The sequence below is a fragment of the Mobula hypostoma genome, chromosome 1 (assembly GCF_963921235.1).
Source record: "Mobula hypostoma chromosome 1, sMobHyp1.1, whole genome shotgun sequence".
NCBI classification, from domain to species: domain Eukaryota; kingdom Metazoa; phylum Chordata; class Chondrichthyes; order Myliobatiformes; family Myliobatidae; genus Mobula; species Mobula hypostoma.
Window position 1 is genome coordinate 216,912,680 of NC_086097.1, and position 27,986 is coordinate 216,940,665.

General features: G+C 42.3%; 1 protein-coding gene across 2 annotated transcripts in view; it reads left to right on the forward strand.

Annotated features, from left to right (window-relative positions):
* LOC134354910 (dnaJ homolog subfamily C member 5-like) overlaps window positions 1–27,454 on the forward strand; it is a 183,344-nt gene extending 155,890 nt beyond the window's left edge. For both annotated transcript variants that reach the window (XM_063064381.1, XM_063064390.1), the window contains 4 exons: window positions 8,024–8,158; window positions 18,192–18,405; window positions 20,837–21,011; window positions 26,450–27,454. In XM_063064381.1, coding sequence (XP_062920451.1) covers window positions 8,052–8,158; window positions 18,192–18,405; window positions 20,837–21,011; window positions 26,450–26,544 — 591 coding nt within the window. In that variant the 5' untranslated portion in view covers window positions 8,024–8,051 and the 3' untranslated portion in view covers window positions 26,545–27,454. The remainder of the gene's footprint in view (window positions 1–8,023; window positions 8,159–18,191; window positions 18,406–20,836; window positions 21,012–26,449) is intronic.
* Window positions 27,455–27,986: the final 532 nt, after the last annotated feature.

Here is a 27,986-nt window from a genome sequence, read left to right on the forward strand (position 1 = left end):
TCAATCCAGCACAGCCGATCCCCTAGTGGGCTCAACAACAAGCTGTTCTAAAACGCCATCCCTTAGACATTCTACAAATTCTCTCTCGAGGTCCAGTACTGGGTTGGTCTTCACAATCCACTTTCATTTTAAAATCTCTCACGATTATCATGACTTGCCCTTCTGACACTCTTTTTCTATCTCCTGCTGTAATTTGTAATCCACATCCCAGCTGCTATTTGGAGGCCTGTATACAACTGTCATTAGGTCCTTTTACCTTGCCATTTCTTAACTCAACCCATAGAGACTCTACGCCTTACAATCATATGACATCCCATATTAATGATTTATATTATTTCTTATACACAGGGCCACACCACCTCTTCCGCCTACTAACCTACTTTCTGATACACCGTAGATATTTGGCAATGGCAGCCATCTTTTAGCCAAGTTTCAGAGATGGCCACAACGTCATATTTGCCAATCTGTAGCTGAATTTCAAGATCGTCCATTTTATTTCTTATGCTGCGTGCATTCAAATACAACACTTCCAGTCCAGTATTTGTTGCTTTCTGTTTTAACTGCACCACGCCTCTATTGCCCTGTAACTCATCCCACTGGCTGTGATTATGCCTCATCTCCTGCCTGTCCTTTCTATCATCTCTGCTACACACTATTTTTGATTTATTTCTATTTTCTCCTTCCTCAGCCCTATCTCTGGTTCCCATCCCCCTGCCAAATTCGTTTAAACCCTCCCAAACAGCTCTATTAAACCTGCCTGCTAGGATATTGGACCCCTTTGGGTTCAGGTGTAACCTGTCCCTTTTATAGAGGTCGTATTTCCCCCAGAAGATGCCCCAATGATCCAGGAACCTGAAGCCCTGCCCCCTACATCAATCTCTCAGCCACACATTAATATGCCTGATCATGCTATTCTTGTGCTCGTTAGCGTGTGGCACAGGCAGCAATCCTGAGATTACTACCCTGGAGGTCCTGCTTTTCAACTTCCTACCCAACTCCCCGAATTCTCTTTTCGGGACCTCCTCCCTGTTTCTACCTATGTCACTGGTACCAACGTGTACCAAGACTTCTGGCTGTTCACCCTCTCCCTTCAAATTACTTTCCACCAGATCTGAGTCATCCCGTACCCTGGCATCTGGGAGGCAAAATACCATGCGGGTATCTCTGTCAGGCTGACTGAACCTCCTGTCTGTTCCCCGCACTATGGAATTCCCTATGACAACTGCATTACTCATCTTCCTCTTTCTTTTCTGCACCATGGAACCAGGCTCAGTGCCAGAGACCCGATCATCATGGACATCCTCTATCAGGTCACCCCCGCCTCTACAGCATCCAAAACGAGATAACGATTACTGAGGGGGATGACCACAGGGGTGCTCTCTACTATCTGAGCTCCTCCCACCCCTTCCCTGACAGTCACCCACTTACCTAACTCCTGCAGCCTCGGGGTGACTAACTCCTTGTAGAGACTCTTGTGTCTCCTACCGGATGGTTGAAGTGAGAAGAGAGGGAGACAGATCAATTTCAGGCACAAATGGGGTATCTTTGCTGGCATGAGTAGTAGCTCTGAACACCAGGTCATTTCCCATTCTCAGGCCTCAATGCTTTAAGCTGACTTGAAGTCCACCCAAGCAGCTTTGATCTGTAGACCCGTTCTATCCTTTTCCATGAAGGTTTTACAATTAATAGAATTATGGTCACTGATCTTAGTTACTCTGCCTGCCTCATTCCTTCAGAGAAGGTACAGCATGGCTTCTTTTCAATTAGGTTTCTCTACATATTGCGTGAGAAATTTGTATCGGCTGCATGGCACAAATTCCATCCCATCCAGGCCGTTTGCACTCTGGGTGCCCAGTCAATAATGGGAAAATTGAAATCCCCTACTGTCACTACCCTACTATTCTCACAACTACATGCAATTTCCATAAGACCATAAATTATAAGTTATAGAAGCAGAATTAGGCCATTTGTCCCACCGAGTCTGCTCTACCATTTCCTCATAGCTGATAAAAATTTTCCTCTCAGCCCTAATCTCCTGCCTTCTTCCTGTATCCCTTCATGCCCTGACCAATCAAGAATCTATCAACCTCTGCCTTAAATATGCACACAGACTTGGCCTCCACAGCTGCCGGTGGCAAAGAGTTCCCCAAATTCAACGTTCTGCCGAACGAAATACCCCCTCATCTCCATTCTAAAAGGATGCCCCTCTATTTTGAGGCTGAGTCCTCTAGTCTTATAGTCTCCCACCATAGGAAGCATCGTCTCCACATCCACTCTAAAAAGGCCTTTCATCATTCGATTGGTTTTAATGAGGTTACCCCTCATTCTTCTGAATTCCAGTGAATACAGGCCCACAGCCTTCAAATGCTCTTCATATGACAAGCCATTTGATCCTGCAATCATGTTTGTGAACCCTCTCCAGTTTCTAAGGTCTGCAGATGCTGGAAATCCGAGCAACACACACAAAATGCTGGAGGAACTCAGCAGGCCAGGAAGAGTACAGTTGATGTTTCGGGCCGAAACCCTTTGGCAGGCCCTGTACACCCTGTACACCACTACCTCTGTCATGCCTAAAGCATTACTATCCCAGAACACTGAGCTGCCAATCCTGCCTCTTCTCTCAGCCACAGTTCTGTTATGGCCAGAATATCCAAGTCCCTAGAGGCAATCCATATCTTCAGTTTTCCACCTTATCTGTTAAGCTACATGCGTTGAAGTAAGTACCAATTTAAAACACTGGTTCCATCCATCCTTTTTACTGTAACCATGGTTATCTATTCTGTAAGACCAAAGGTTTACAGAATGGTTGCATCACATATCCTGTCTTCTCACTGACTTTGCTCTTGTGAGTCCCTCCTCTCTGTCAATCTAGTTTAAACCTCCCTGGGGACAAAAGTAGATTTTCTGTCTGGTTATTGATTCCTCTCTGGTTAAAGTGCAACCTGTTTTCTTGTCCAAATCATCTCTGCCCCAGAAGAGATCCCAAAGATCGAAGAACCTGAATCCCAGCCCCTGCACCAGATCCTCAGCCACATATTCATCTGGTCTGTCTCTCTATTCCTGGGCTCACTCGCATGTGACATCAGGAATAATCCAGACATCACCATCCTTAAGGTCTTGCATTCTGATTTCTTACTTGAACCATTATATTCATTCTGCAGGACCTCATTCTTTGTACTGTCAATGTCTTTTTTATTAACATACAATGGCCTCTGGTTCTCCTGCAAGAGAATTTTTTGCAACTGCTCCAAGATATCCTTGAATCTGGCAACTAGGAGGCAACACGCATCCTGGTTTCTCTTCTGCAACCACAGTGTCTCCAGTCTGCCCATCTCACTATTGAGTCTACAGTCAGTATCACCCTGTCTGGCTGTACTCTTCCCCTCTGAGTCTACAGTCAGTATCACCCTGTCTGACCGTATTCTTCCCCTCTGAGTCTACAGTCAGTATCACCCTGTCTGACTGTACTCTTCCCCTCTGAGTCTACAGTCAGTATCACCCTGTCTGACCGTATTCTTCCCCTCTGAGTCTACAGTCAGTATCACCCTGTCTGACTGTACTCTTCCCCTCTGAGTCTACAGTCAGTATCACCCTGTCTGACCGTATTCTTCTCCTCTTGAGACAACAGTCAGTATCACCCTGTCTGACTGTACTCTTCCCCTCTGAGTCAACAGTCAGTATCACCCTGTCTGACCGTATTCTTCCCCTCCTGAGTCAACAGTCAGTATCACCCTGTCTGACTGTACTCTTCCCCTCTGAGTCAACAGTCAGTATCACCCTGTCTGACTGTATTCTTCCCCTCAGAGTCTACAGTCAGTATCACCCTGTCTGACTGTACTCTTCCCCTCTGAGTCAAGTCAGTATCACCCTGTCTGACTGTATTCTTCCCCTCTGAGTCTACAGTCAGTATCATCCTGTCTGACCGTATTCTTCCCCTCCTGCGTCAACAGTCAGTATCACCCTGTCTGACTGTACTCTTCCCCTCTGAGTCTACAGTCAGTATCACCCTGTCTGACTGTACTCTTCCCCTCTGTCTACAATCAGTATCACCCTGTCTGACTGTACTCTTCCCCTCTGAGTCTACAGTCAGTATCACCCTGTCTGACTGTACTCTTCCCCTCTGAGTCTACAGTCAGTATCACCCTGTATGACTGTACTCTTCCCCTCTGAGTCTACAGTCAGTATCACCCTGTCTGACTGTACTCTTCCCCTCTGTCTACAGTCAGTATCACCCTGTCTGACTGTACTCTTCCCCTCTGTCTACAATCAGTATCACCCTGTCTGACTGTACTCTTTCCCTCTGAATCTACAATCTGTGTCACCCTGTGTGACTGTACTCTTTCCCTCTGATTCTACAATCAGTATCACCCTGTCTGACTGTACTCTTCCCCTCTGAGTCTACAGTCAGTATCACCCTGTCTGACTGTACTCTTCCCCTCTTAGTCTACAGTCAGTATCACCCTGTCTGACTGTACTCTTCCCCTCTGTCTACAGTCAGTATCACCCTGTCTGACTGTACTTTTCCCCTCTGTCTACAATCAGTATCACCCTGTCTGACTGTATTCTTTCCCTCTGAATCTACAATCTGTGTCACCCTGTGTGACTGTACTCTTTCCCTCTGATTCTACAATCAGTATCACCCTGTCTGACTGTACTCTTCCCCTCTGAGTCTACAATCAGTATCACCCTGTCTGACTGTACTCTTCCCCTCTGAGTCTACAGTCAGTATCACCCTGTCTGACTGTACTCTTCCCCTCTGAGTCTACAGTCAGTATCACCCTGTCTGACTGTACTCTTCCCCTCTGAGTCCACAGTCAGTATCACCCTGTCTGACTGTACTCTTCCCCTCTGAGTCTACAGTCAGTATCACCCTGTCTGACTGTACTCTTTCCCCCTGATTCTCAGAGCTGGTTACAGTGCCAGAGACTTGATTCCTGCTGCTAGTCCCTGAACAAACATCCTCCTCAAGAGTATCCATACAGTTTTCTTGTTAGTGAGTGAATTACCACAAGGAAACCCTGTACTGACTACCCACTCCACAGGGAAACCCTGTACTGACTGCCTACTCCACAGGGAAACACTGTACTAAGTACCCACTCCACAGGGAAACACTGTACTGACTGCCTACTCCACAGGGAAACACTGTACTAAGTACCCACTCCACAGGGAAACCCTGCACAGACTGCCTACTCCAGAGAGAAACACTGTACTGAGTACCTACTCCACAGGGAAATCCTGTACTGACTACTCACTCCACAGGGAAACACTGCACTACCTTCTCCACAGGGGAATCCCTGTACATTAATTACATACGTTATCACACTACAACGAGATACGTTGCATGCCTCACTTAAAGGAAACCTGAAGTTAGACTCACATTTTGGATTCTTGTGTCTTTTTTTTTAATTAGTTTAATATTTTGAGGTTACGAAAAAACACCCTACATGCACTAATTCCTCTGGTGGAGGGTCTGGACCTTTACCTACAACCATGGGTGTGAGGTAGGTCTGAGGACAGGTGCAGCAGATACTTCCCTCTGCCCCGACTGTCCTTACTTCTCACCTCCAACTCCATGCTGCTTTGCAGCACACAGCGAAGTAACTCTGAGCAGCAGCTTTAGGTGACCCCAGCAATGACACAAAACCATTGAAATTTTCATCTGTGCCTAGCATTTCTGCATTTTTCTATTCAATGCATAGGAACATGTCTAGGTTTCAGGTGGATAGATTATGGAGAGGGATGAGATTATAAAAGTCACATTACCATATATAAGTAGTATTGATATATACATAGAATTAATATGCAAAAAGTGCAAAACCTTTCAATTTGTAGATTTGTGTGTTCATTTCGATAACACACCACTTAAACGATGTTTAATTAAAATGATGAACGATCCTTATTCAGGCTCAGGAACACCACCTCACTATTTTGTTTTTTTGCACTACTTATTAAATTTAATTTTTCACATATATATATATTTGGGCAGATGACACCAAGATTGGGGTGAAATAGTCAGCAAAGAAGACTATTATGCTTCCAGTGGGATCTGGACCAGCTGGAAGAATGGGCTGAAAAATGGCAGATGGAATTTAATCGAGGTTTTGCACTTTGGTAGGACCAACCAGGGTAGATCTTACACAGTGATCTGTAGGGCACTGAGGAGGCTGGCAGAACAAAGGGATCTGGGAATACAGGTCCATAATTCATTGAATGTGGCATCACAGATAGATAGGGTTATAAAGAAAACTTTGGCACATTAGCCTTCATAAATCAACGTATTGAGTACAAAAAATGGGATGTTATGTTGAAATTGTATGAGACATTGATGAAGCCCAATTTGGAGTACTGTGTGCATTTTTTGGTCACCTATCTATAGGAAAGGTGTAAATGAGATTGAAAGAGTAGAGAGAAAATTTACAAGGATGTTGCCAGGTTTGGAGGAGCTGAATTATAAGGAAAGATTGAATAGGTTAGGAATCTATTCTTGAAACGTAGGAGATTGAGAGGAAATCTGATAGAGCTATACAAAATTATGAGGGGTATAGATAGAGTAAATGCATGCAGGCCTTTTCCACTAAGGTTGGGTGGGACTACAACTAGAAGTCATGGGTTAAAGGTGAAAAGTGAAAAGCTTAAGGGGAACATGACGCAAACCTCTTCACTCGGAAGGTTGAGAGAGTGTGGAATGAGCTGTCAGTGCAAGTGGTGCATGCCAGCTCAATGTCAATGTTTAAGAGAAGTGTGGATAGGTACGTGGATGGTAGGAGTATGGAGGGCTATGGTCCCAGTGCAGGTTGATGGGAGTAGGCAGTTTAAATGGCTTGGCAGGCACAAGATGGCCCAAAAGGCCTGTTTCTGTGCTGTACTTTTCTATAACTCTGTGCCTCTGTGACATCCATCAGTGATATTAAACCTGATTCTGATTCTATTCCAGCTGTCACATAATATGTGGAAATGTGTTTTTTTGTCTATTAGAATATATTTGCCTGTAAGTTCTATTTTCAGTCAGCATAGAAACATAGAAAACCTACAGCACAATACAGGCCCTTCAGCCCACAATGCTGTGCCGAACATGTACTTACTTCAGAAATTACCTAGGCTTAACCATAGCCCTCTATTTTTCTAAGCTCCATGTACCTATCCAGGAATCTCTTAAAAGACCCTATCATATCCACCTCCACCACCATCGCCGGCAGCCCGTTCCATGCACTTACCAATCTCTGTGTAAAAATTTACCTCTGATATCCCCTCTGTACCTGCTTCCAAGCACCTTAAAACTGTGCCCTCTCATGATAGCCATTTCGGCCCTGGGGAAAAGCCTTTGACTATCCATATGATCAATGCCTCTAATGTAGCATGCCATACACTACAGTGAAAGTCTCTGCCAAGTTCAATTTCCATTGATCTAAATAGAAATTTGGAAGTGGAGCACCATGTACTGCTCTTTCCCGAAGGGTCCCAGCGATGAGGATATCAGCCCAGCAGTTGGCCAAAGGGGATTCCCAAGAGAGATTGTTCAGTTGAAAAGCAGCAAGTAAATTCCAACATTCACAGCTACCTGAAGACCCTGCAGTTGGAGACTAGAGCCATTGCCACAAAACAACTTTCGCAGTGGTGCTAATGTCACGGGAAAGGAAAGCGTGCACACCTGGGCACTCTGGAGCAGCTGCTCCTGCTCCTGTACAAAAGCAGGCCAGGGAACATACTTACATGTTTGTGAACAAATGTGATGTGTATTTTTGTTGTATGTTTGTAGATACCATGGTAATTGAGAATATCTCCTCTCAAACACATTTCCCGATTTACAAATGGAAAGTATTTCATAACACAAATTAGTTCTGTGATTAGTATTCTGATTGGATAAAAAGAAAGACATTTGGTTGTAAAAACCTCCACCTACATACCTTAACAAGACAACCTCGAAACCAATTGGTAAACTCATCTTTTATTTTAGTAAGTTATGAAGCTTCATCTTATTTGCTTTTTCTGCCTTATAAAGTTTAGTTCCATTTTGTTTTTACAGGTACTTGATAAAAGCACCTTAATTTACAATGGCTGATCAAAGACAGCGTGCACTTTCTACCTCAGGAGAAGGACTATACCAAATTCTAGGTTTAGAGAAAGGAGCTACACATGAGGAAATAAAAAAATCCTACAGGTACGCAACATAGTGCAAGTTATCCAGCAAGATATTATGCAGGTGTTCTAATTGCCTTAGTTAGTATTGCCTTCGTTAGAACATCAGGATAAAAATAATTCTTTCACAAGCCAAGGGTAAATCAAAATAAGTGGAGAAGAGAATAATTTGTGTTCAAGTATTACTTCCACACAGACTACTATTGGAGAAGCACATATGTAGCACAGGTGAAACATCAATATTTTTTGTTTAAGATACTTTGGAGTTTAAATTTGAGTCATCAGCGGCAGCAGAAGGCAGGCAGAGCACCACCAAATGCAGTGAGTTTTTTCTCCCTGCTTGGGGGTTTTTCTTATTTTTTAAACCATAAAAGAGAGATAGGGTCTAGTGGAGTGGCCATCATCGGAGACGGGGCTAGATTCAGAATGAGAACATAGAGAGTTCAAGAGGCTTCCACGAGAAGAGGTAGGTAAGAAGGATAGGTTTTTCCTTTCATTATTGTTGATTTGGTCTTGTTTGCCCATAGTACAGTGCAGGCAGGGCAGCAGATGTGGCAGTGGAATGCTCCTGTAGGAGGTGGGAATTAATGAAATCTGATGGTCTCCCTGACGACCACACCTGTGGGAAGTGCAGCCACCTCCAGCTCATGAAAATCCGCATTAAGGAGCTGGAGCTGGAGTTGGATGAACTAAGGATTATCTGGGACGCAGAGCAATTGTTAGGTAAGTCTTTTGAGCAGATGGTTACACCCAGAATGCAGAATTCAGGGAGTGAATGGGTGAACACCGAGAGGTAAAGGGAGAAGGAAGTCAGTGCAGTCTCTCTGTGGCCATTCCCCTCAGCAACAGGTACACCCCTTGGATACTGCTGTGGGGGAAGACCTATCTGGACAAAGCAGCAGCAGCCAGACCAATAGCACTGTGGTTGGGTCTAAGCCTCAGAGGGATAGGGTGAAGTCAGGCAGAGCAATAGTCATAGGGGACTCAATAGTTAGGGGGACATTTAGGAAGTTCTGCGGCAGCAGAAGATAGATAGATAGACAGACATACCTTGTTGATCCCAAGGGAAATTGGGTTTTGTTATAGTTGCACAAGAATAGAGTATAGATATAGCAATATAAAACCATAAATAATTAAATAATAATATGTAAATTATGCCAGATGGAAATAAGTTCAGGACCAGCCTATTGGCTCAGGGTGTCTGACCCTCCAAGGGAGGAGTTGTAAAGTTTGATAGCCACAGGCAGGAATGACTTCCTGTGACGCTTTGTGTTGCATCTGGGTGGAATGAGTCTCTGGCTGAATGTACTCCTGTGCCCAACCAGTACATTATGTAATGGATGGGAGACATTGTCCAAGATGGCATGCAACTTGGACAGCATCCTCTTTTCAGACACCACCATCAGAGGGTCCAGTTCCATCCCCACAACATCACTGGCCTTACAATTGAGTTTGTTGATTCTGTTGGTGTCTGCTACCCTCAGCCTGCTGCCTGGTCTCCAGAGACTCCAGGATGGTGTGTTGCCTCCCGGGTGCTAGGGTCCAGGATGTCCCTGAGCAGTTGCAGAATATCCTTGAGGGTGAGCAGCCAGAAGTCGTGGTACATATTGGTGCCAATGACGTAGGCACGAGAGGGTAGAGATCCTGCGAAAGTTAGAAAGGAGACTGAAGAGCAGGGCCTCCAAGGTGGTAATCTCCAGATTACTCCCGGTGCAACAAGCTAGGGAAGGTCAGAACAGGAAGATACCCGCAGACGAATGAGTGGCTGAGGAGATGGTGCAGGGGGCAGGGTTTCATGTTCTTGGATCATTGGAACCTTTTCCGGGGAAGGGGTGACCTGTACAAGTGGGACAGGTTGCACCTGAACTGGAGGGGAACCGATATTCTCTGAGGGAGGTTTGCTAATGTTATTTGGAGGGTTTGAATTAGATTTGCAGGGGACCGGGAACCGAAGTGAGGAGACAGAGGATGGGCCTGTTGACGCACAAGTAGTGACAGCTTTGAGGGAGTTTGTGAGGAAGGATAGGCAGATGATAGAGCAAAGATGCACTCACCCAGATGGTTTGAGGTGTTTCTATTTTAATGCAAGGAGTATCATAAACAAGGCAGATGAACTTAGGGGGAGGGGAGGGAGGGAATGTCGACTCAGACCATGAGACGCCTGTGTCGGGCATCGTGTTGGGTGTGTGGGCAACTGGTTAAGGCATTCGTCTAGTAATCTGAAGGTCGCTAGTTTGAGCCTCAGGTGTGGCAGCATGTTTGTGTCCTTGAGCAAGGCACTTAACCACACATTGCTCTAGTGTCTGTGCGAGGAATGGCGCCCCACACAGACTTCCAATCTGCACCTTGTAAGGCATGATGAACTTAGAGCGTAGGTCAATACATGGAATTATGACATTGTGGCCATTACAGAGGCTTGGATGTCTCGGGCAGGAATGACTGCTGAGTGTGCCAGGCTTTAGATGTTTCAGAAAGGACAAGGAGGGAGGCAGAAGAGGTGGGGGGCGTGGCATTGCTAATCAAGGATCGTGTCACAACTGCTGAAAAGGAGGAAGTCATGGAGGGATTGCCTACTGAGTCAGTGTGGGTGGAAGTCAGAAACAGGAAAGGGGCAATAACTTTATTAGGTGCTTTTTATAGACCTCTCCAATAGTAACAGAGACATCGAGGAGCAATTTGGAGGCAGGTTCTGGAACAGTGCAATAATAATAGGTTTGGTATGATGGGTGATTTTAACTATCCTAATATTGACTGGCATCTTCTTACAGCAAGGGGTTTGGATGGGATGGAGTTCATTAGGTGTGTTCAGGAAGGTTTCCTGACACAATATGTAGATAAGCCAACTAGAGGAGAGACTGTACTTGATTTGGTATTGGGAAATGAACCTGCCCATGTGTCAGATCTCTCAGTGGGACAGCACTTTGGAGGTAGTGATCACAACTCTCTCTCCTTTACCAGAGTGCTGGAAAGGGATAGGAGCAGACAATTTGGAAAAACATTTAATTGGGGTAAGGGGAAATATACTGCTATTAGGCAGGAACTTGGGAACATAAATTGGGAGCAGCTGTTCTCAGGGAAAAGCATGGCAGAAATGTGGCAAATGTTCAGTGAATATTTGCATGGAGTTCTGCATAGGTATGTTCCATTGAGCCAGGGAAAGAATGGTAGGGTTAAAGAACCATAGTGTACAAATAATGTGGAAAATCTAGTTAAGAAGAAAAGAAAAACTTACAAAAGGTTCAAGAAACTTGGTACTGTTAGAGCTCTAGAAAATTACAAGGTTGCCAGGAAGGAGCTGAAGAATGAAATTAGGAGCCAGGAGAGGCAATGAGAAGGCCTTGGTGAGCAGGATTAAGGAAAGCCCCAAGGCATTCTACAAGTATGTGAAGAGTCAGAGGATGAGCCATGTGAGAATAGGACCAATCAGGTGCGATAGTGGAAACGTGTGCATGGAGTCAGAGGAGGTAGTGGAGGTACTTAATGAATACTTTGCTTCAGTATTCACCAGGGGAAAAGACCTTGGCAATTGTGGGGATGACTTACAGTGGACTGAAACGCTTGAGCATATAGACATTAAGAAAGAGGATGTGCTGGAGCTTTCGAAGAGCGCTAAGTTAGATAAGTCACCGGGACTGGACGAGATATACCCCAGGCTACCGTGGGAAGCAAGGGAGGAGCTTATTGAGCCTCCGGTCAATGATTTTTGCATCATCAATAGGGACGGGAGAAGTACCGGAGGATTGGAGGGTTCTAAATATTGTTCCTTTGTTCAAGAAAGATAAGCCAGGAAATTATGGACAAGTGATTCTAACTTCAGTGGTGGGCAAGTTGTTGGAGAAGATCCTGAGAGGCAGGATTTATGAACATTTGGAGGGATATAATCTGATTAGGAATAGTCAGCATGGCTTTGTCAAGGGCAGGTCATGCCTTATGAACCTGATTAAATACTTTGAGGACGTAACAAAACATATTGATGAAGGTAGAGCAGTGGATGTAGTGTATATGGATTTCAGGAAGGCATTTGATAGGGTTCCCCATGCAAGGCTCATTCAGAAAGTAAGTAGGCATGGGATCCAAGGAGATCTTGCTTGTGGATCCAGAAATGGCTTGCTCACAGAAGGCAAAGGGTGGTTGTAGATGGTTAATATTCTGCATGGAGGTCAATGACCAGTGGTGTTCTGCAGGGATCTGTTCTGGGACCCCTCCTCTATCTGATTTTTATAACTGACCTGGATGTGGAAGTAGGAGGGTGGGTTAGTAAGTTTGCTTATGACACAAAGGTTGGGGCTGTTGTGAATAGTCTGGAGCATTGTCAGAGGTTACAGCAGGACATCGATAGGATGCAGAACTGGGCTGAGAAGTGGCAGTTGGAGTTCAACCCAGCTAAGTGTGAAGTGGTTCATTCTGGTAGGTCAAATTTGAAGACAGAATATAACATTAATGGTAAGACTCTTGGCAATGTGGAGGATCAGAGGGATATTGGGGTCCATATCCATAGGACACTCAAAGCTGCTGCGCAGGTTGACAGTTTTGTTAAGAAGGCGTATAGCCTTAATCGACCATGGGATTGAGTTCAAGAGCCATGAAGTAATGTTACAGCTATATAAGACCTTGGTCAGATGCCACTTGGAGTACTGTGTCCAGTTCTGGTCACCTCACTACAGGAAGGATGTGGTTACTATAAAGAGAGTGCAGAGAAGATTTTCAAGGATGTTGCCTGAATTGGAGAGTGTGCCTTATGGGAATAGGTTGAGTGAACTTGGCCTTTTCTCCTTGGAGCAACAGAGAATGAGAGGTGACCTGTTAGAGGTGTACAAGATGATGAGAGGCATTGATCATGTGGATAGCCAGAGGCCTTTTCCCAGGCTGAAATGGCTAACACAAGACGGCATGGTTTTAAGGTGCTTGGAAGTAGGTACGGGGGGATGTCAGAGTTAAGTTTTTCACACTGCCAGCGATGGTGGTAGGGGCGTATACAATAGGGTCTTTTAAGATACTCTCCTAGTTAGGTACATGGAACAGAAAAATAGAGGGCTTTGCGGTAGGGAAATTCTAGGCAGTTTCTAGAGTTGGTTACATAGTCGGTACAATGTTGTGGGCTGAAGGGCCTGTAATGTGCTGTAGATTTCTATGTTCTATGTTCTAATCAAAATATTAGCATATGCTGATAAAAATCCAAAATCCATTTATAAATCCTTTTCTCCAATGAATGACACCACACCATCACTACCCTCTGTTTTCCATGGCCAAGCCAATTTTGAATTCAATCTACCAAAGCTCCATGGGCCCCTTGTGCTTTAATCCTCTGAATCAGACTACCATGGGAGACCTTCTCAAAAGCTTTACAAAGTGTTTGTTTTTAACATGCACTACCCTACCCTCTTCAATTATCTTTGTCACCTCCTCAAAAAGCTCAGTCAAGTGTGTAAGACAATTCCATACTTTCTCTAATAGGTCTATGCTTCTCCAGATGGAAGTGGCCAGTTCTCTGTGAATTTGCTATTACGACAATAGATGTAAACAAACATTGGTGGATTAGATATTGTCATCTGTGCTTGGCTGGAGGATATGGGTTTTGTGGCAGGGTCCTGGCATTATTGTGCAACCAGGTGCTTTCTTTGCTCATAACTTCAAAGTTTCTAGGGGTTAGCCAGACAACACGAAGGTATTAAAATCCCTTGTCATCATTTGAAAAAGTTAGATCCTTCTAAATCTAGTGCTGCCCTTGCAAGCAAGAAATATGAATTGGAAGACAGAGCAAACCAATTATGTAAACCTAAGTTGCTGTAAAATATGAAAGAGAGATAACTAAGTACAGAAAATTCTACAGAAAGTCAAGTGACTTTCCCAGAAAGTAACTGAGATTGACACTTAATAAATATTGAGAAGACAGGAGCATGACGAAGGATGCCAAACATTGGACTCAGCCCAAGAGAAGACTGCAATGGCAATCATTACCTAAGTGCAGCCACATGCACTTAGAAATGCATGTTTCTAACAATAATGGAGACAAAAATATATATTAAAAATTTAAGCACTTGTTAATCAGTGGAACACCTTTGCATGGAGAAAGCTGATAGATCCTGGAATCTATGTTGATACTTTGTTGTGGATATTCATTTATTTTAAAACTTTTGACAGCTCATTTGCTTTTACTGTTTCATAAACATAATGATGTAAATAAGACTTTGTGTCATTCACAGATCTTATTGTCTTTTTAATACTTCCTATTTAATATCATGTATCAAATACCTTAAAATTTTCCTTAATTGAACTATCAATCTGAATGAGTTATGTGTCTGTTATAGGAATATGGAAAACATGACTTGAATTGAAAACTGGAGTTTACTTAACTAATTAATGAGGTGAATTACTAATGTAACATGACTTTCAAATAACTTAGGGAGTAGCATTGCCAGTGGAATACGTGATTACCCACTCAAGAAAAATTGATCTTACTTGACAACGGAAGAAATAGTTATAAATATTAATTTCCTCTTGTCATCTATAGATTTTTTTTCATCTGCGAGATTACTTCAACTCTTGATGTTAAAACTCCTGATATTGATTCTGTGTAATTAATTATTTTATAATTTAGTGCCTTACATCTTTGGACTATGTTTCATCAAACACACTTGCAGTAATATTCTCTCATCCTCTGCCATTCCTTTTGATCATATGAAAAGCTTTTGATTACAGAATTCTGCATGACCATGGACACTGCCATTGGATCATTAACCAGAAAAGCATAATTCAAACAAGGACATGTGGGCATTTTGAATCATTCCTATCCTTTTTATTTTTGCATGATTCTCTATTCAAAAGTCCAGGCAACAGGATAAACTTATCTATTCAGAAAGTATAACTTTAAAGCAACAGAAGGGCCATTATATGGCTGATAGGACTTATAGGACATGCCCTCTTCTCATTGTTACAGTCAGGAAGGAGGTACAGAAGCCTGGAAGTACACATTCAGTGATTCATCAACAACTTCCTCCACTCTACCATCCAATTTCTAAATGGCCATTGAACCCATGAACACTACATTACTACTCTTTTATTTCTGTTTTTACATTACTTATTTTAACTTAACTAATTAATATACATATATCTACTTACTGTAATTCAGTTTTTTTTAATTTATCATGTATTGCATTGTACTGCTGCCGTGAAGTTAACTAATTTCACAACACATGCCAGTGATATTAAACCTGATCTGATTCTCACTGTTCTATAGACCATTAATAAATGGGATGGATATTGAACAGCATATTAGTTTGGAAATTGAATGAGGAAATGGGATAAAGGGGAGCTTTAACTCTCCAAATAGCAAATGCATAATGGGCAAACTGGAGGAAGTGTTTCTGAATTGTGTTCAAGGGATCTTTATGGTTGCTCCCACAAGGAAGGCAGCACAACTGATTTTTATTCTAGGAAATAATGCTACACCAAATCCAGGTATATCTAGGATACAGTGAGCATGATATCATAAGATTTGGAATAGCTCTGATATAAGACATGGACCACTTCAAGGTAAAATCAGACAACTGGAGAAGGGCCAATTTCACTGGGATGAGGACAGAACTGGTGAAGGAACCAGAGTTTAACAGACACAAATACAATTGAACAAAGGGAGGACCTTAAGGTGGGGTTTAAGTACAGTACCATAAGAGAGAAGGTTAGGGAAATGAAAGCCCAGTGTCTATATATCTATATAAATGGCCATAAGTATAGAGTGTCAAATACAACATAGAAAAAAAACACATGAAAGTTGCCAAGTTACTAACAGAAAGTTCAAAGAGAAAAAGAAATGAAAAGGGAAACTAAGTTGGAAAATAAAAAAAAACATAGACATATGAACAAGGAAAATTGTTGCAGAAGGGGAGGTGAGGCAGATCGGAAGCTCACAATGAAATTCACTCATGAAAGAGATGGTATGGCTGAGATACTGAATGAGCACCGTTCACCAGTCTTGACCAGGAAAACACTGCTAAGGAGTCTCAGGAAAGGAAGATGTAGTTGTACTTCAGGATAGGGTGGAAATTGATAGAGAAGGTATCTGAATGGCTTGCTGCTCTTCAAGTGGATAAATCATGTGGTCCAGAAAAGATTCATTCTAGGTTGCTGAGGGAAGTAAAGGAAGAAGAGACAGACGTTCTGGTCAGAATCTTTTAAACATCCTTTGGGAAATTGCACATGATACATCCTCATTCAAAAGTGCTTGCAGGGTTCCAAATCTGTGAATGACATAAAATGTGCAGACATAGTAAACAGTGAGGAAGACAGCACGAACACGAGAAAATATGCAGAGGTTGGAAATCCAAGCAACACACACAAAATGCTGGAGGAACTCAGCAAGCCAGGCAGCATACATGGAAAAGAGTAAACAGTTGTCTTTCGGGCCAAGAATCTTTATCAAGTCCTGATGAAGGATCTCAACCTGAAACGTCAACTGTACTCTTTTCCATGGATGCTGCCTGGCCTGCTGAGTTCCTCCAGCATTTTGTTTGTGGTGTTGTCAGGAGTCCATAGATTCCTAATGTTAGATGAGGTGGTGAAGAAAGCATATAGACGCTGGCCTTTGGAGCAGCGCAGTTGTCTTAGTCTGTTACTAAGAGTGTTCCTCTGTTCAGACAAGGTGGCATGTAGAGGGTGAGAAACATTGTCCAGAATTCCCAGGATTTTCCATTGGGTCCTTTGTTCTACCACAGCCTCCAGTGTGTCCAGTTTGACTCCTATAACAGAGCCAGCCTTTCTAACCAGTTTAATTCCTTCTGCACAGTAGCTTCAACATTCAAGAAGCTCAACACCATTCAAAACCTACAGCCCACTAACACCACACTGACTGTCACTCCTTCCACAATGGTAGCATAATGGTTAGCATAATGCTATAACAGCGCCAGTGACCCAGGTTCCATTCCACCACTGTCTGTAAGGGATTTATACGTTCGCTCTGTAAACTTGTGGGATTTTGCCACGTAGTCTGGTTTCCTCCCACATACCAAAGACATACGGGTTAGTGGGTTAATTGGTCACAGGGGGGTAATTAGGTGGCGCAGGCTCATTGAGTCAGAAGAGCCTGACACCATGGTGTATCTCTAAATGAACTGCAATACTGTGACAGCAATATGTTAAAATCTACATAACGCATCAGGTAGTCACTTGATCTGCTCAAATAACACATCCCAAATCTACGATCTGCACCACTAAGTAAGGCAAAGGCAGCAGACCTCTTGGATCACCACTCACTCCTGGTTTCCTTTCAAGGAATGAACCATCTGGATTTGGAAATAAATCACTATCCTACCATCGTCAGTCTTGGAAGGACTGCAGTAGTTCAAAAAGGCAGCTCACCAAGCACCATTTCCAAGCCTTGCCAAAGGTGCCAGATCCCAAATAAATAAATAAGTAGCATTTTTTTAAAAGAGGAGTGGCTGGAGTTTTTGATGCCAAAGGACATGTTGAGTTGATAGCACAGTGTTTAGCGTGATGTTATCACAGCTAATAGGAACTTCAGAGTTCAATCCCGGCATCCACTGTATGGAGTTTGTATGTCCTCCCTGTGGAATGTATGGGTTTCCTCCCACAGTCCAAAGATGCTCTGGTTAGTAGGCTATTTGGTCATGGTAAATTGTCCCATGATTAGATTTAGGTTAAATCCGGGGAGGGGGGGTGTTGCTGGCATGCAGCTCAAAGGGCTAAAAAGACCTATTCTGTGCTGTATTGCTAAATAAGATCAATAAAAGTAAAATAAAATATTGAGAAGGGCCAAATGGAGATCATTATTTTCTCCAGAGAATGAAAAGGAAGGGATTTCATTCTTGTATATAGTCGAAGAACAGTGAACGACAAAGATCTAGTCATTTATGGCTTCCTTGATTTTATAGAACATTGAAAAATGTACAAAGTTACAGAGCCAATTGAATGAATTAAACAGATAAAGTAAGTGGTGATTCCTCTACTTTTAAGATGCATTCAAAGCTTTAGTCATTGATTGGTGATTCAGCCAAAAACAAACGTCTCCTGCTCCTTTTACTTTTGTTGTTAATCCACAGAAAACTTGCCTTGAAACACCACCCAGACAAAAATCTAGACAACCCAGATGCATCTGAGAAGTTCAAAGAGATCAACAACGCTCATTCAATATTGACGGATATTTCAAAACGGAACATTTATGACAAATACGGCTCCCTCGGTCTCTACATCGCTGAACAGTTCGGTGAAGAGAACGTGAACACATATTTCATGCTTTGTAGCCCATGGGCAAAGGTAATTTTCTTTCCTTCTTGGCTTTGAGGCATAACAATATTTTCTGGCCCTGCTTTAGTCTGAAAATACGCAATCTATTGACACTTAGAAGATCAGAATACAGGAAGAGGGAAACTAATTTTTAATGATGATGATTCAGCTCCAACAGCTTATCAGCACTTCTAACATATTAAAATGTCTCAGAGTGCTTCATGGAATCATTATTAGACAAGTCTGATGTTAATCTGATTTTAGAAGCCTGACAGAAACCTTGGTGAGCAAAGTAAGTTTTAAGGTGTTTGCAATCATCTTAGTGGCTAGTGATGACAGCACCAACCAGTTAGACGGATCCTGCTTTGATATTGGGGAATCAAGAAACTGGAAGTTCATGCAGAACTAGGCAAAGTGGGTAGCCACCAGCAGGTGGGATAACCAACTCCACAATTTCTTAAAAAAAGGGTCACAGCTTAGCGGAAGGAATTGATTGGGCTGTAATTAGGCTGAATCATACCTAGATTTTAAGAGTGGTTCAGAGAACTGCCAGTGGGATCCTGTATGGGGGTCAGTGAGTTACTGTTTGCCTGATGTCTGTACCCATGAGTGAGAACACAGAGGTCAGTAACACACTGGTGGGCCGAAGCAACTGACCTCCCACTCCGCTGCTCACCTCACCTCATATTTTACACCAGCATGAGTGGTAACATTCCATGCATTTGAACTGGATTTGCTGTCCTGGATTTAAAAGGTAAGTGCTTTGTTTAGTTTTGTCTTAATTAATATTTGGGTTGCAAGCATAGTAGTATATTGGTTAGCATAACGCACCAGTGACCCAAGTTCAATTCAGCCGCTGCTTGTAAGGAACTCATATGTTCACCTTGCAACCATGTATGATTCTTCCAGGTACTCCGATTTCCTCCCACCTTCTGAAGATGTACGGGTTGACAGGTGAATTGGTCACAGGGTGTAATTGGGTGACGCGGGCTCGTTGGGCCGGAAGGGCCTGCTACTGTGATGTATCCCTCGATAAATTTATCTTTTAATATTAAGTTTTTAAAATTAATTTAGTTATTTAATAATGTTTCAATTAAATCAATTATTCAAATTACTTATTATTATACATATTTTTTTAGTGACAGTGCCGTGTAGGCCCTTCTGGCCTTTTGAGCTATGCTGCCCCAGCAACCCTGACAGCCCCAGTTAACCCTAACCTAACCACGGGATAATTTACAATGACAATTAACCTAGCCGGTAGGTCTTTGGGTTGTGGGAGGAAAGCAGAGCTCCTGGGGAAAACCCACGCATTCTACGGGAGGACATACAGAACGGCGCCAGAATCGAACTTTGAACTCCAGACTGCCGCAAGCTGAAATAGCGCTAACTGCCAATTCAGCTGCCTCTAAATGTCTCGGTTAAACAGATCTTTGCCAGGGCTGAGCAGTCAAAAGACCACCAGGACATTACCAGTAGGAGGCCTCAGTATCTGCCACCTGAGACTTAGGGACTTCTTGTACACACACTGCTCCGGCTCTGGAGTCAGCAGACCCAGCAGGGCTTAGAGCTCGGCTGCATCCATGGAGCTACAAACGTTTAGTGTTTGGGTGAGAATGTGAGAAGCATGTCTGGCTGAGCAACATCAGCCCATCGTCACTTCTGACAGATTCATATGTACAGTACGTTGAAACATAAATGAAATATATTGCTTTGTGTTAACAACCAACACACTCAAGTATATGCTGGGGGCAACCCACACGTGTCACCACACATACAGATACCAGCACAGTGTGCCTGTAATCTTCAGCACAAACAGCAGCAATAACAACAACAAATCAAAACAAAGCAAACAGGACAACAACAGCAGAACAGGGCCCTTTCCCCTCCTCCCAGTCACACACACAGACACAGGCCCCCAACCCCAGGTCCGGCCACCTCCAGGCTACCCGTCCTTGGCCCTGGACTCCCAGACTTGAGGACACGGGCCTTCCAACTTTGGACTTTGCCACCCAGGGCCCACATATCACGTGTTTGACGTTAGGCCCTAGACCCCAGGGTTCACCGAGTAATGGTTTGACCTTTGGGTCTAGACTTCGGGACCTGCGGGGACCTCCGACCCCAGTGACCTGGAGGATCACTGACCTTGTGACTTCTTTCAGCCTCTACTTCTGGGGCTCGCTGACTTTGGTCTTTGACCTTCAGTCTTCTACCGCTCGATTCAATGAGCCCTCCAGACTTCGCTAAAGTCTGGGCATCGGCCCTAGGACTCACTGATCGTGGGTTTGACCTTCCGGCTTTAACATAATGCATTAACTCTGTTTCCCTCTCCGCAGGTGTACCTGACCTGCTGAATATTTACAGCATTTCCTATTTTTTATTTGCAGCAACTCCAGTAGTTTTTGATTTTGATTGTTTCTTCTGATTAGTTACTTTGTCTGATTTCTGATTTGCATCGCACCAGGGTCTTTTCGTATTCTGCGGAGTGATCACTTGCTTTTACTGCTGCTGCCTCTGTTGCTGCTGCTGTAACTGTTGCTTTGGGAAATGCAAACCTAAGTCTCCGGGAGGCGAAGAGTATGAAAGTTACGTATCACCAGAAGATCTGGAAGAACAAATCCGCATGGACAAAGAGAACGGTAAGCTCTGTAGGCAAGGTGCATTTTGACAGGAAGTTGTCAGGTCAGCTGTATGACCAGAAACCACTGACTCCAAAGTTTCTGAGTGCCCCAGGACAAAAGGAAAAATTGAAGTGAACACCTGGTATCCAGTCCCCTGTCTTGACGTGAAATAGTCATATCGCATAGATACAGACCCTTCAGTGCAACGACTCTATGCTAACCACTGTGCCCACCTATCTAGTCACAATTTCCTGCATTCGGCACATATCTCTCTGAGCCCTGCCCCACCATGTACCAGTCCAAGTGCTTCTAATTGATACAATTGTACCTGCATTCGACAGGAAGTTGTCATCCCTGTAGTCAAGCTCCACCATTACTTGTCCAGTCATAACCAGCCTTCTTCTCCTGCCCTACACTATCACCTCTGGAGCTGACCAACAACCAAAGCCCATCTGTTTCCTTACACTCCTGCAGTACCTTGGCAACGTTCATAAGAACATAAGAAATGGGAGCAGGAGTAAGCCATCTGGCCCACAGAGCCTGTTCTGCCATTTAATAAGTTCATGGCTGATCTGGCCATGGACACATCTCTACCTACCTGCTTTTCCCTATAGCCCTTAATTCCCATACTATACAAAAATCTATCCAACCTCATCTTAAATATACTTACTGAGGTAGCCTCCACTGCGTCATTGGGGAGAGAATTCCACAGATTCACCACTCTTTGGGAAAAGCAGTTCCTCCTCATCTCTGTCCTAAACTTACTTCCCCATATCTTGAGGCTATGTCCCCTAGTTCTAGTCTCACCTACCAACGGAAGCAACTTTCCTGCCTCTATCTTATCTATCCCTTTCATATTCTCTAAAGACATTGCCAAAATTCACTACCAAGCTCTCCCTCACCCCTTACTTCCCCACCACGGCCTCTGCATTTTAAAACAGCTTGTCCTACACCAGACATACACATGGCCTTATATTCTGACCTGGACACCACTACTTATAATTCGGTATATTATCCACTTCTGCCCTTCATTTGCTAATCTCAGCATGTCCGAAAAATCTAGACTCCAAGGGCTCCTTGGTCATCTTCATCTTTCTGCCTCGGCCTACCACAATTCATCCAAAATTCTGTATCCTGTTGTGGAAAATCTGCCTCATCCATCTGGCCTAGTCCTTGTTAACTTACACACTGCCATCTCTGTGACTAGGCCTAAGTTATCACTTCTCCAAACCATCCGTCCAACCCCTTCTGTATCTACACACCCTACACCCGCATTAGAGGCTTTGTCCTGGTCCCATGCTCCAAACATTTTCACCCGAAGCGTCACCACCTCCCTCCCTCCCTAATTTTAAGATTAGCCTTAAAATCCATTGGTTTGACCAGTAATTTTGCCACCTCTCTGAATATTTCCCTCTTTAATTAAATGCTAGTCTGTAATATTTTCCTTTCTATAAACACAAGCTATTGTTCGGAGAAATGAAACACTGCACTGAGAATGGCATGTGGGAATGTTGAGCATGTGCGATCTCTTCAGCAGTGGCTGTCATTTTTAGAAGCTAGGCTTTGCTACTTTATTTAGCTTCCACTTACATTTGGCATTGGAATGACTCTGAAAAGCTTTCTGTTCCCCAAGAAAAAGACCAACAGTGCCAGGCTTGGAAGTGTGAATGGTAACATCTGATCTCCAGAGATGTGTACAGTGTCCTCTAGGGGTGCGTACAGTGTGCTATGATAGCCCTCTGCTTAAGTTACCGGACTTGTATCCAGAGACCCATGCCATTAAGCTGGGGACACGTTTAAAGCCCTTTTAAATTCAAGTAATTTAATCAATCTGCAATAAAAGGCTTGGGTAGGACTGTGATGCAGCTACAAGAACTGCTGTCTGTAGTTCTGGTGAGCAAGGTTTGCTCCGAACCTCCGATCCTCTCTATGTGAGATTTCAAAGCCAAAATTGAGTTTATTGTTATATGCACAAGTACATGTACGGACAGGTGCAATGAAAAACTTAGATGCACCAGCATCACAGACACAGAGCATTATATGAACAGCATTCTCAAGAAAGATGTACATTAAGCATAAATTATAAAGAATGTTTACAAGAAGGAGCAAAACTAGAACAGAAAAAATGTCAATTCTATTGTAAAATTATCTATTGGTAATAGTATTGCTAAACAATAGTGACTAGGGTTGATTTAAGAACTAAATAGTTGAAAGAAAGTGACTATTCTTGAATCTGGTGGTGTGGGACTTCAGGCTTCTGTGCCTCCTGTCTGATGGTAGCTGCAAGAAGGTGGCTGCCCCACATGGTGGGTATCCTTGGTGATGGATACTGCCTACTTGAGGCAGTGTCTTCTGCAGGTTCTACTGATGTGCCTGTAATGATTTTGGGCTGAGTCCACTACTCTAATTTGCATGTTCTCCCTGTGACTGTGTGGGTTTCCTCCTGGTATTCGAGTTTCCTTACACATCCCAAAGATGTGGTTTGGTGGTAAATTATCTTCTGTAAATTGCCATTAACGTGGATAGGTGGTGGAATTATTGGCAATGGCAGTCGAGAATAGGTGACAGGAAAAACTAGAGAGTGAATAGGATTACTCTGTGAGACTTGATAGGCGGAATGACTTCCCTCTCTGTTGCCTGGAAATATGCTCTTCTTTCATAAACACAAAATTTATAACCTGTCAGTAAAAACATTTCAGGTTTCCTAATGTCAATAGTTGTCCCACTATAAACTAAGTCATTCACAGACAACTTCCATTCATTGAGAAGAGTGAGAGCCTCCATACTGACAGAATGCCTAAGAGATCAGAATAAGGCAGGAAATCTGCCAGCGTGTGAATCCAATGTGACTGTAAGTGTCCTTTCAGTTCAGGGCTAAACAGAGATGAGGAATAAATGTTGGCCTTTTCCAATGACCTTTGGGTCCTGTGAGTGAATGAATAAGTAATAGGACAATACTTCATGTGGGGCAAACATTACCTTCTCGGCAACTGGCCACGTTCTAGTCTTGGGAAGATCAGACCCAAAGAAATTAAATAGGAACAGAGTAGCTGGTGAGATCAATTGGTTGTTACTGTGGCTTTCCAGTAGATACACAAGCAGTAAGACAACTGGAAAGATTCCATTCGTATTCTGTTTGAAAAAATGGTAGTTTCTAAAGCTCATGAGAAAGTAAGAGTAAGACACAATTAAATACTTGTTCCATTTTAAGAAAATGTCCTGATGTGGATGTTGTGAAGCAACATGACACACATGGGGAAGGCAGTAGAAACAACTGGCTGGTGAAGAAAATATTGAAAAATTCATCTTTGAAACTTACTTTTAATAGTACTTTACCATCATAGAGTGAACTCACTGGGAAGGGGTAATTCTTTAAAACACACTGGAGACTGAATTTTCAAAGTTCCCATTGTGACTTACTGGAGAAAATTCCCCAGCATAAATGACCGGTATGGATGTGTTGTCACAATATTTGCAGCAACGTGTTGCTTTATAAAAGCTTTTGAAATATCTCAGCCAGCCTGTCACACTGCTTTTCTATTTTTAAATGTTGGAAACAGATGACTATTCCATGGCTAGTCTAAATTCTATCAGCACTTCAAGGGTCAGAGAGCAGAACAGCCTATACAAGTTTAAGCAAGAAGACAGAGCTCTGCTTTCCCCTAATCAATAGTAATTAGATTAACCGGTGTGATTATGACTATATTGCTGACACTTCTTTTATAATTGCCCCTGATCTTGCTGTTCTCATTGTATAGAAATGGGCTATAAGTAGGGCGCAGATTGCAGAGGTTTGTTTTGTTCATTTTTCATTCAAATACTTCTGTCAACACTTCATGTCCTGTAGTTTGCTGGGGAATGCCAATAGTTCCATGCCAAACTGTTAACATTTAACCCACCGTAAGTGCCAAGAAGGTCTGGGCTCCCATTGAATCCCAAACTTGTTGGCCACGCATTCTATTGACAGTTTGACATCTCTACTCTACAGGGGGTCCAGCCTTACTGAATCCTCCAGCACTTAGACTGCTGAGCTTGTAAAAGATTAATCAGCGTAGATATGAGGAGTCCATTCACTTGGACAAAGAGGAAGCCCTGAAAGGCAGAAGGGGAAGCATTCATTTACAACTTCTGAGCTATTTGAGCTTATTAATGTTTTTAACTCTTTGTTAGTGATTTTATCTTTAACAGTTTTACAATGTTTCTAGTTGTGCATGCATTCAAATTCCTTGACAACATTTACAACTGGCAAAGACTGAGTATATGAATAAGCACGTCGAAAGTTTTCTTCAGCCAAATTAGGTACTGGTTTGTTCTGGCTGACCTGAGAGGCATCATGCTTGGCCCAGGTTCAGGATGGTATTTACCAGTAGTCAACATTGAAGGATCTGCAAAAATACTTGTATTTCTCCATATTGATGGTGAGACCCTGCTGTCAGTAAGCCCTGGCCATTATTTTTGAGTTATATATTTTTCCTAGACTGAGAAAAAGGACTTGACTAAAGTAGAATTTCAGTGGATCTGGGAACCTCTGTTTCAGATGCTTATTCTTCTTGTGTGAGTCTAAGCAACGTATTTCCAACAGATGTTCCAACCTGGGTACATCACTGTACAACCCAACTGTGTCCTCACCGAGTGTACACTCACAGCTTTAGGAGGGAGTTATGGAACAGAGATCTGGGACAGAAATTTATTTTCTGAATAGTTTGGACTTTTAACCAGAGAATTTAGTACTTTACTTCAGATTGGATTGTGAAATGACTTGAATTATGTCAGGAAGCCACATGTTGTAGTTTAGATCATATCACTTTCAAACCACTGGCAATATAAATCAATATATGACAAATCACACATCATTCTCCTGAACATTTATTTATCTGTTTTCCTAAATCAGCTTGTAAAATACTGACTGAATTTGTTAATGTTGATACAACATTTGATTTTGTCCACTTTGAAACAGATGAGAATTTCCAAAGTAGGAAGCAACATTCCATTCTCCGTCCTGCCATTCACTCAGGGGCAGGCGGCAGAGAATGTTTCTTCAGCTGCCTCTGCTGAAATAGATTCCATCAATGGTTTAATAGCACAGCTGCCCTTGAGTGCTTGTAGTGTCATCTGCATAGTGACAGCATAGCTCATTCTAATTCAGAAACATCCTAAATCTACTCTATTGACATCAGAATATTCATTATTGGTGGATTTATGTGACTTTGCATCCAGTAGGCAAGAGTAAAAATAAAAGTTAAAAGTTGGGGGAAAATAAAGCATGGCTTTTAACACATTTTAATGCCAAACTGATCAATATGCTGATTGATCAGAAGGGCTTGACAGCAAACTCTTCCACTAGCTTTTGGATATTGTATTATATTTTTGTTTGGCTTCAGAACGGTATGTTCAGATACATCCAAACATCAGCTCAATGTGCTAACACTGTACTCCTTGTTGCTTTGTGGTTGCAGAAGGAAACGTTCCCATCGTTCTTCAGCCAACAAATGCAAATGAAAAAACTCAGCTAATTGGTGATAGCCGACGTACCTACAACACAGATGGATAGAACCTGAGAGAATCGGAAGTTGAGCTGAAATTCCATGCAACATTACAATAGGATTTGTCTTGAGAGAGGTTGCAGCTTTCATTTGGAAAATTAAGCCATCAACTACCAATTTTTAATCACTTAAGAACACCATGAATTCTGTCCAGCAAATTAAAGAAATGATCTATAAACAAAGTCAAATGTTTTTTTTTTGCTCTGAACATGATAATATCAATTTCCTTTCATTTTGCTTACTTTATCTTATAATGTTACCTGGAAATAAGCAGTCATTTATTTTAAATTATACTGGTGAAAAAAATGTCTTTAATGTATTCCAACAACTCTACCTACCACAAATTAATTGTCAGGCTTTGTATAATATGGAAGCAGTTTCAGCTTGCTGGATAAGACAATATAGCTATTAAACAGTCCCCAGCAATGCTGGAAGTGAAAGCTGGATCACTTCTTTCCACTTTACTAGCTATTCATTCCCCAACAGAAATGAATCTACTGCTCCAAGTATTTCAGTAGTTCAAATATTTATGATTGCCTTTTTTATGGGAGGAATATTAACATTGCATGTTGAACAACAACAGACATGCTCGTCAGTTCTACAACGGAAACATATGATGACAAATACAGGAATTAAGTCAGATTGGATGATCCATGTGAAGTGCTAATTAACTATGCTAAAGATTTTAGCAGCGGGCTTCAGGTCAAAAAGGAAGTTCATTAAAATAATTTGAACAAATCAATACAGAAATGAATTGCTTCTTTAGAACAGGGATTTTCAATCTATCTTAACCATAACTTTGGCTCAGTCATTTGCACTTTAGCTCTGTAAATTTAGGATGGTATAGTTTAGCTTTCATAATATATTTATTTCTCAAATATCTGCAAACAAAAGAAATTAATTTCTATTTTGTATGCAAAAGGCTTAGATAAATGTTGAAAACTGTAGAAAATGTTATAATACCTGTATTCTTAGAGGAATTTCTGGAATAAACTGTAATTGTATACCCTTTTGTGTATAGCATCTTCTGCTCTCTTAAAATTCAACAGTTGTTCCCTATTTCAAAGTTTAGATTTATATTCCATTAAAATATAATACAACACAAGATATTGTAATGGGATATTTCTGTAGTCAGATATATTTTAGATTGTGATACAACTTTTATGATCACCATTTTAAGGGAAGGACTGCAGCAGACATGTAACAAGTAATTTTCTGATCTAATATTTTTGTTGGGAAGCTTCTAAGAAAATATTACAGAAGTTCCTATATGGACCATGTCAAAACAACCAGAATCCTGTAGCATCACTAGTCTACTTATTTAAGTTTCTTTCAATTTGAAATGTATTGGCAAGAAGAAAGTTCCTTGCCTCAGGGAAACTCAACATTTCTACCTTTAAGTAAGTATCAGACTAAAGTGTGTGTGTCTGCCTCTTCCTTTATAACATTT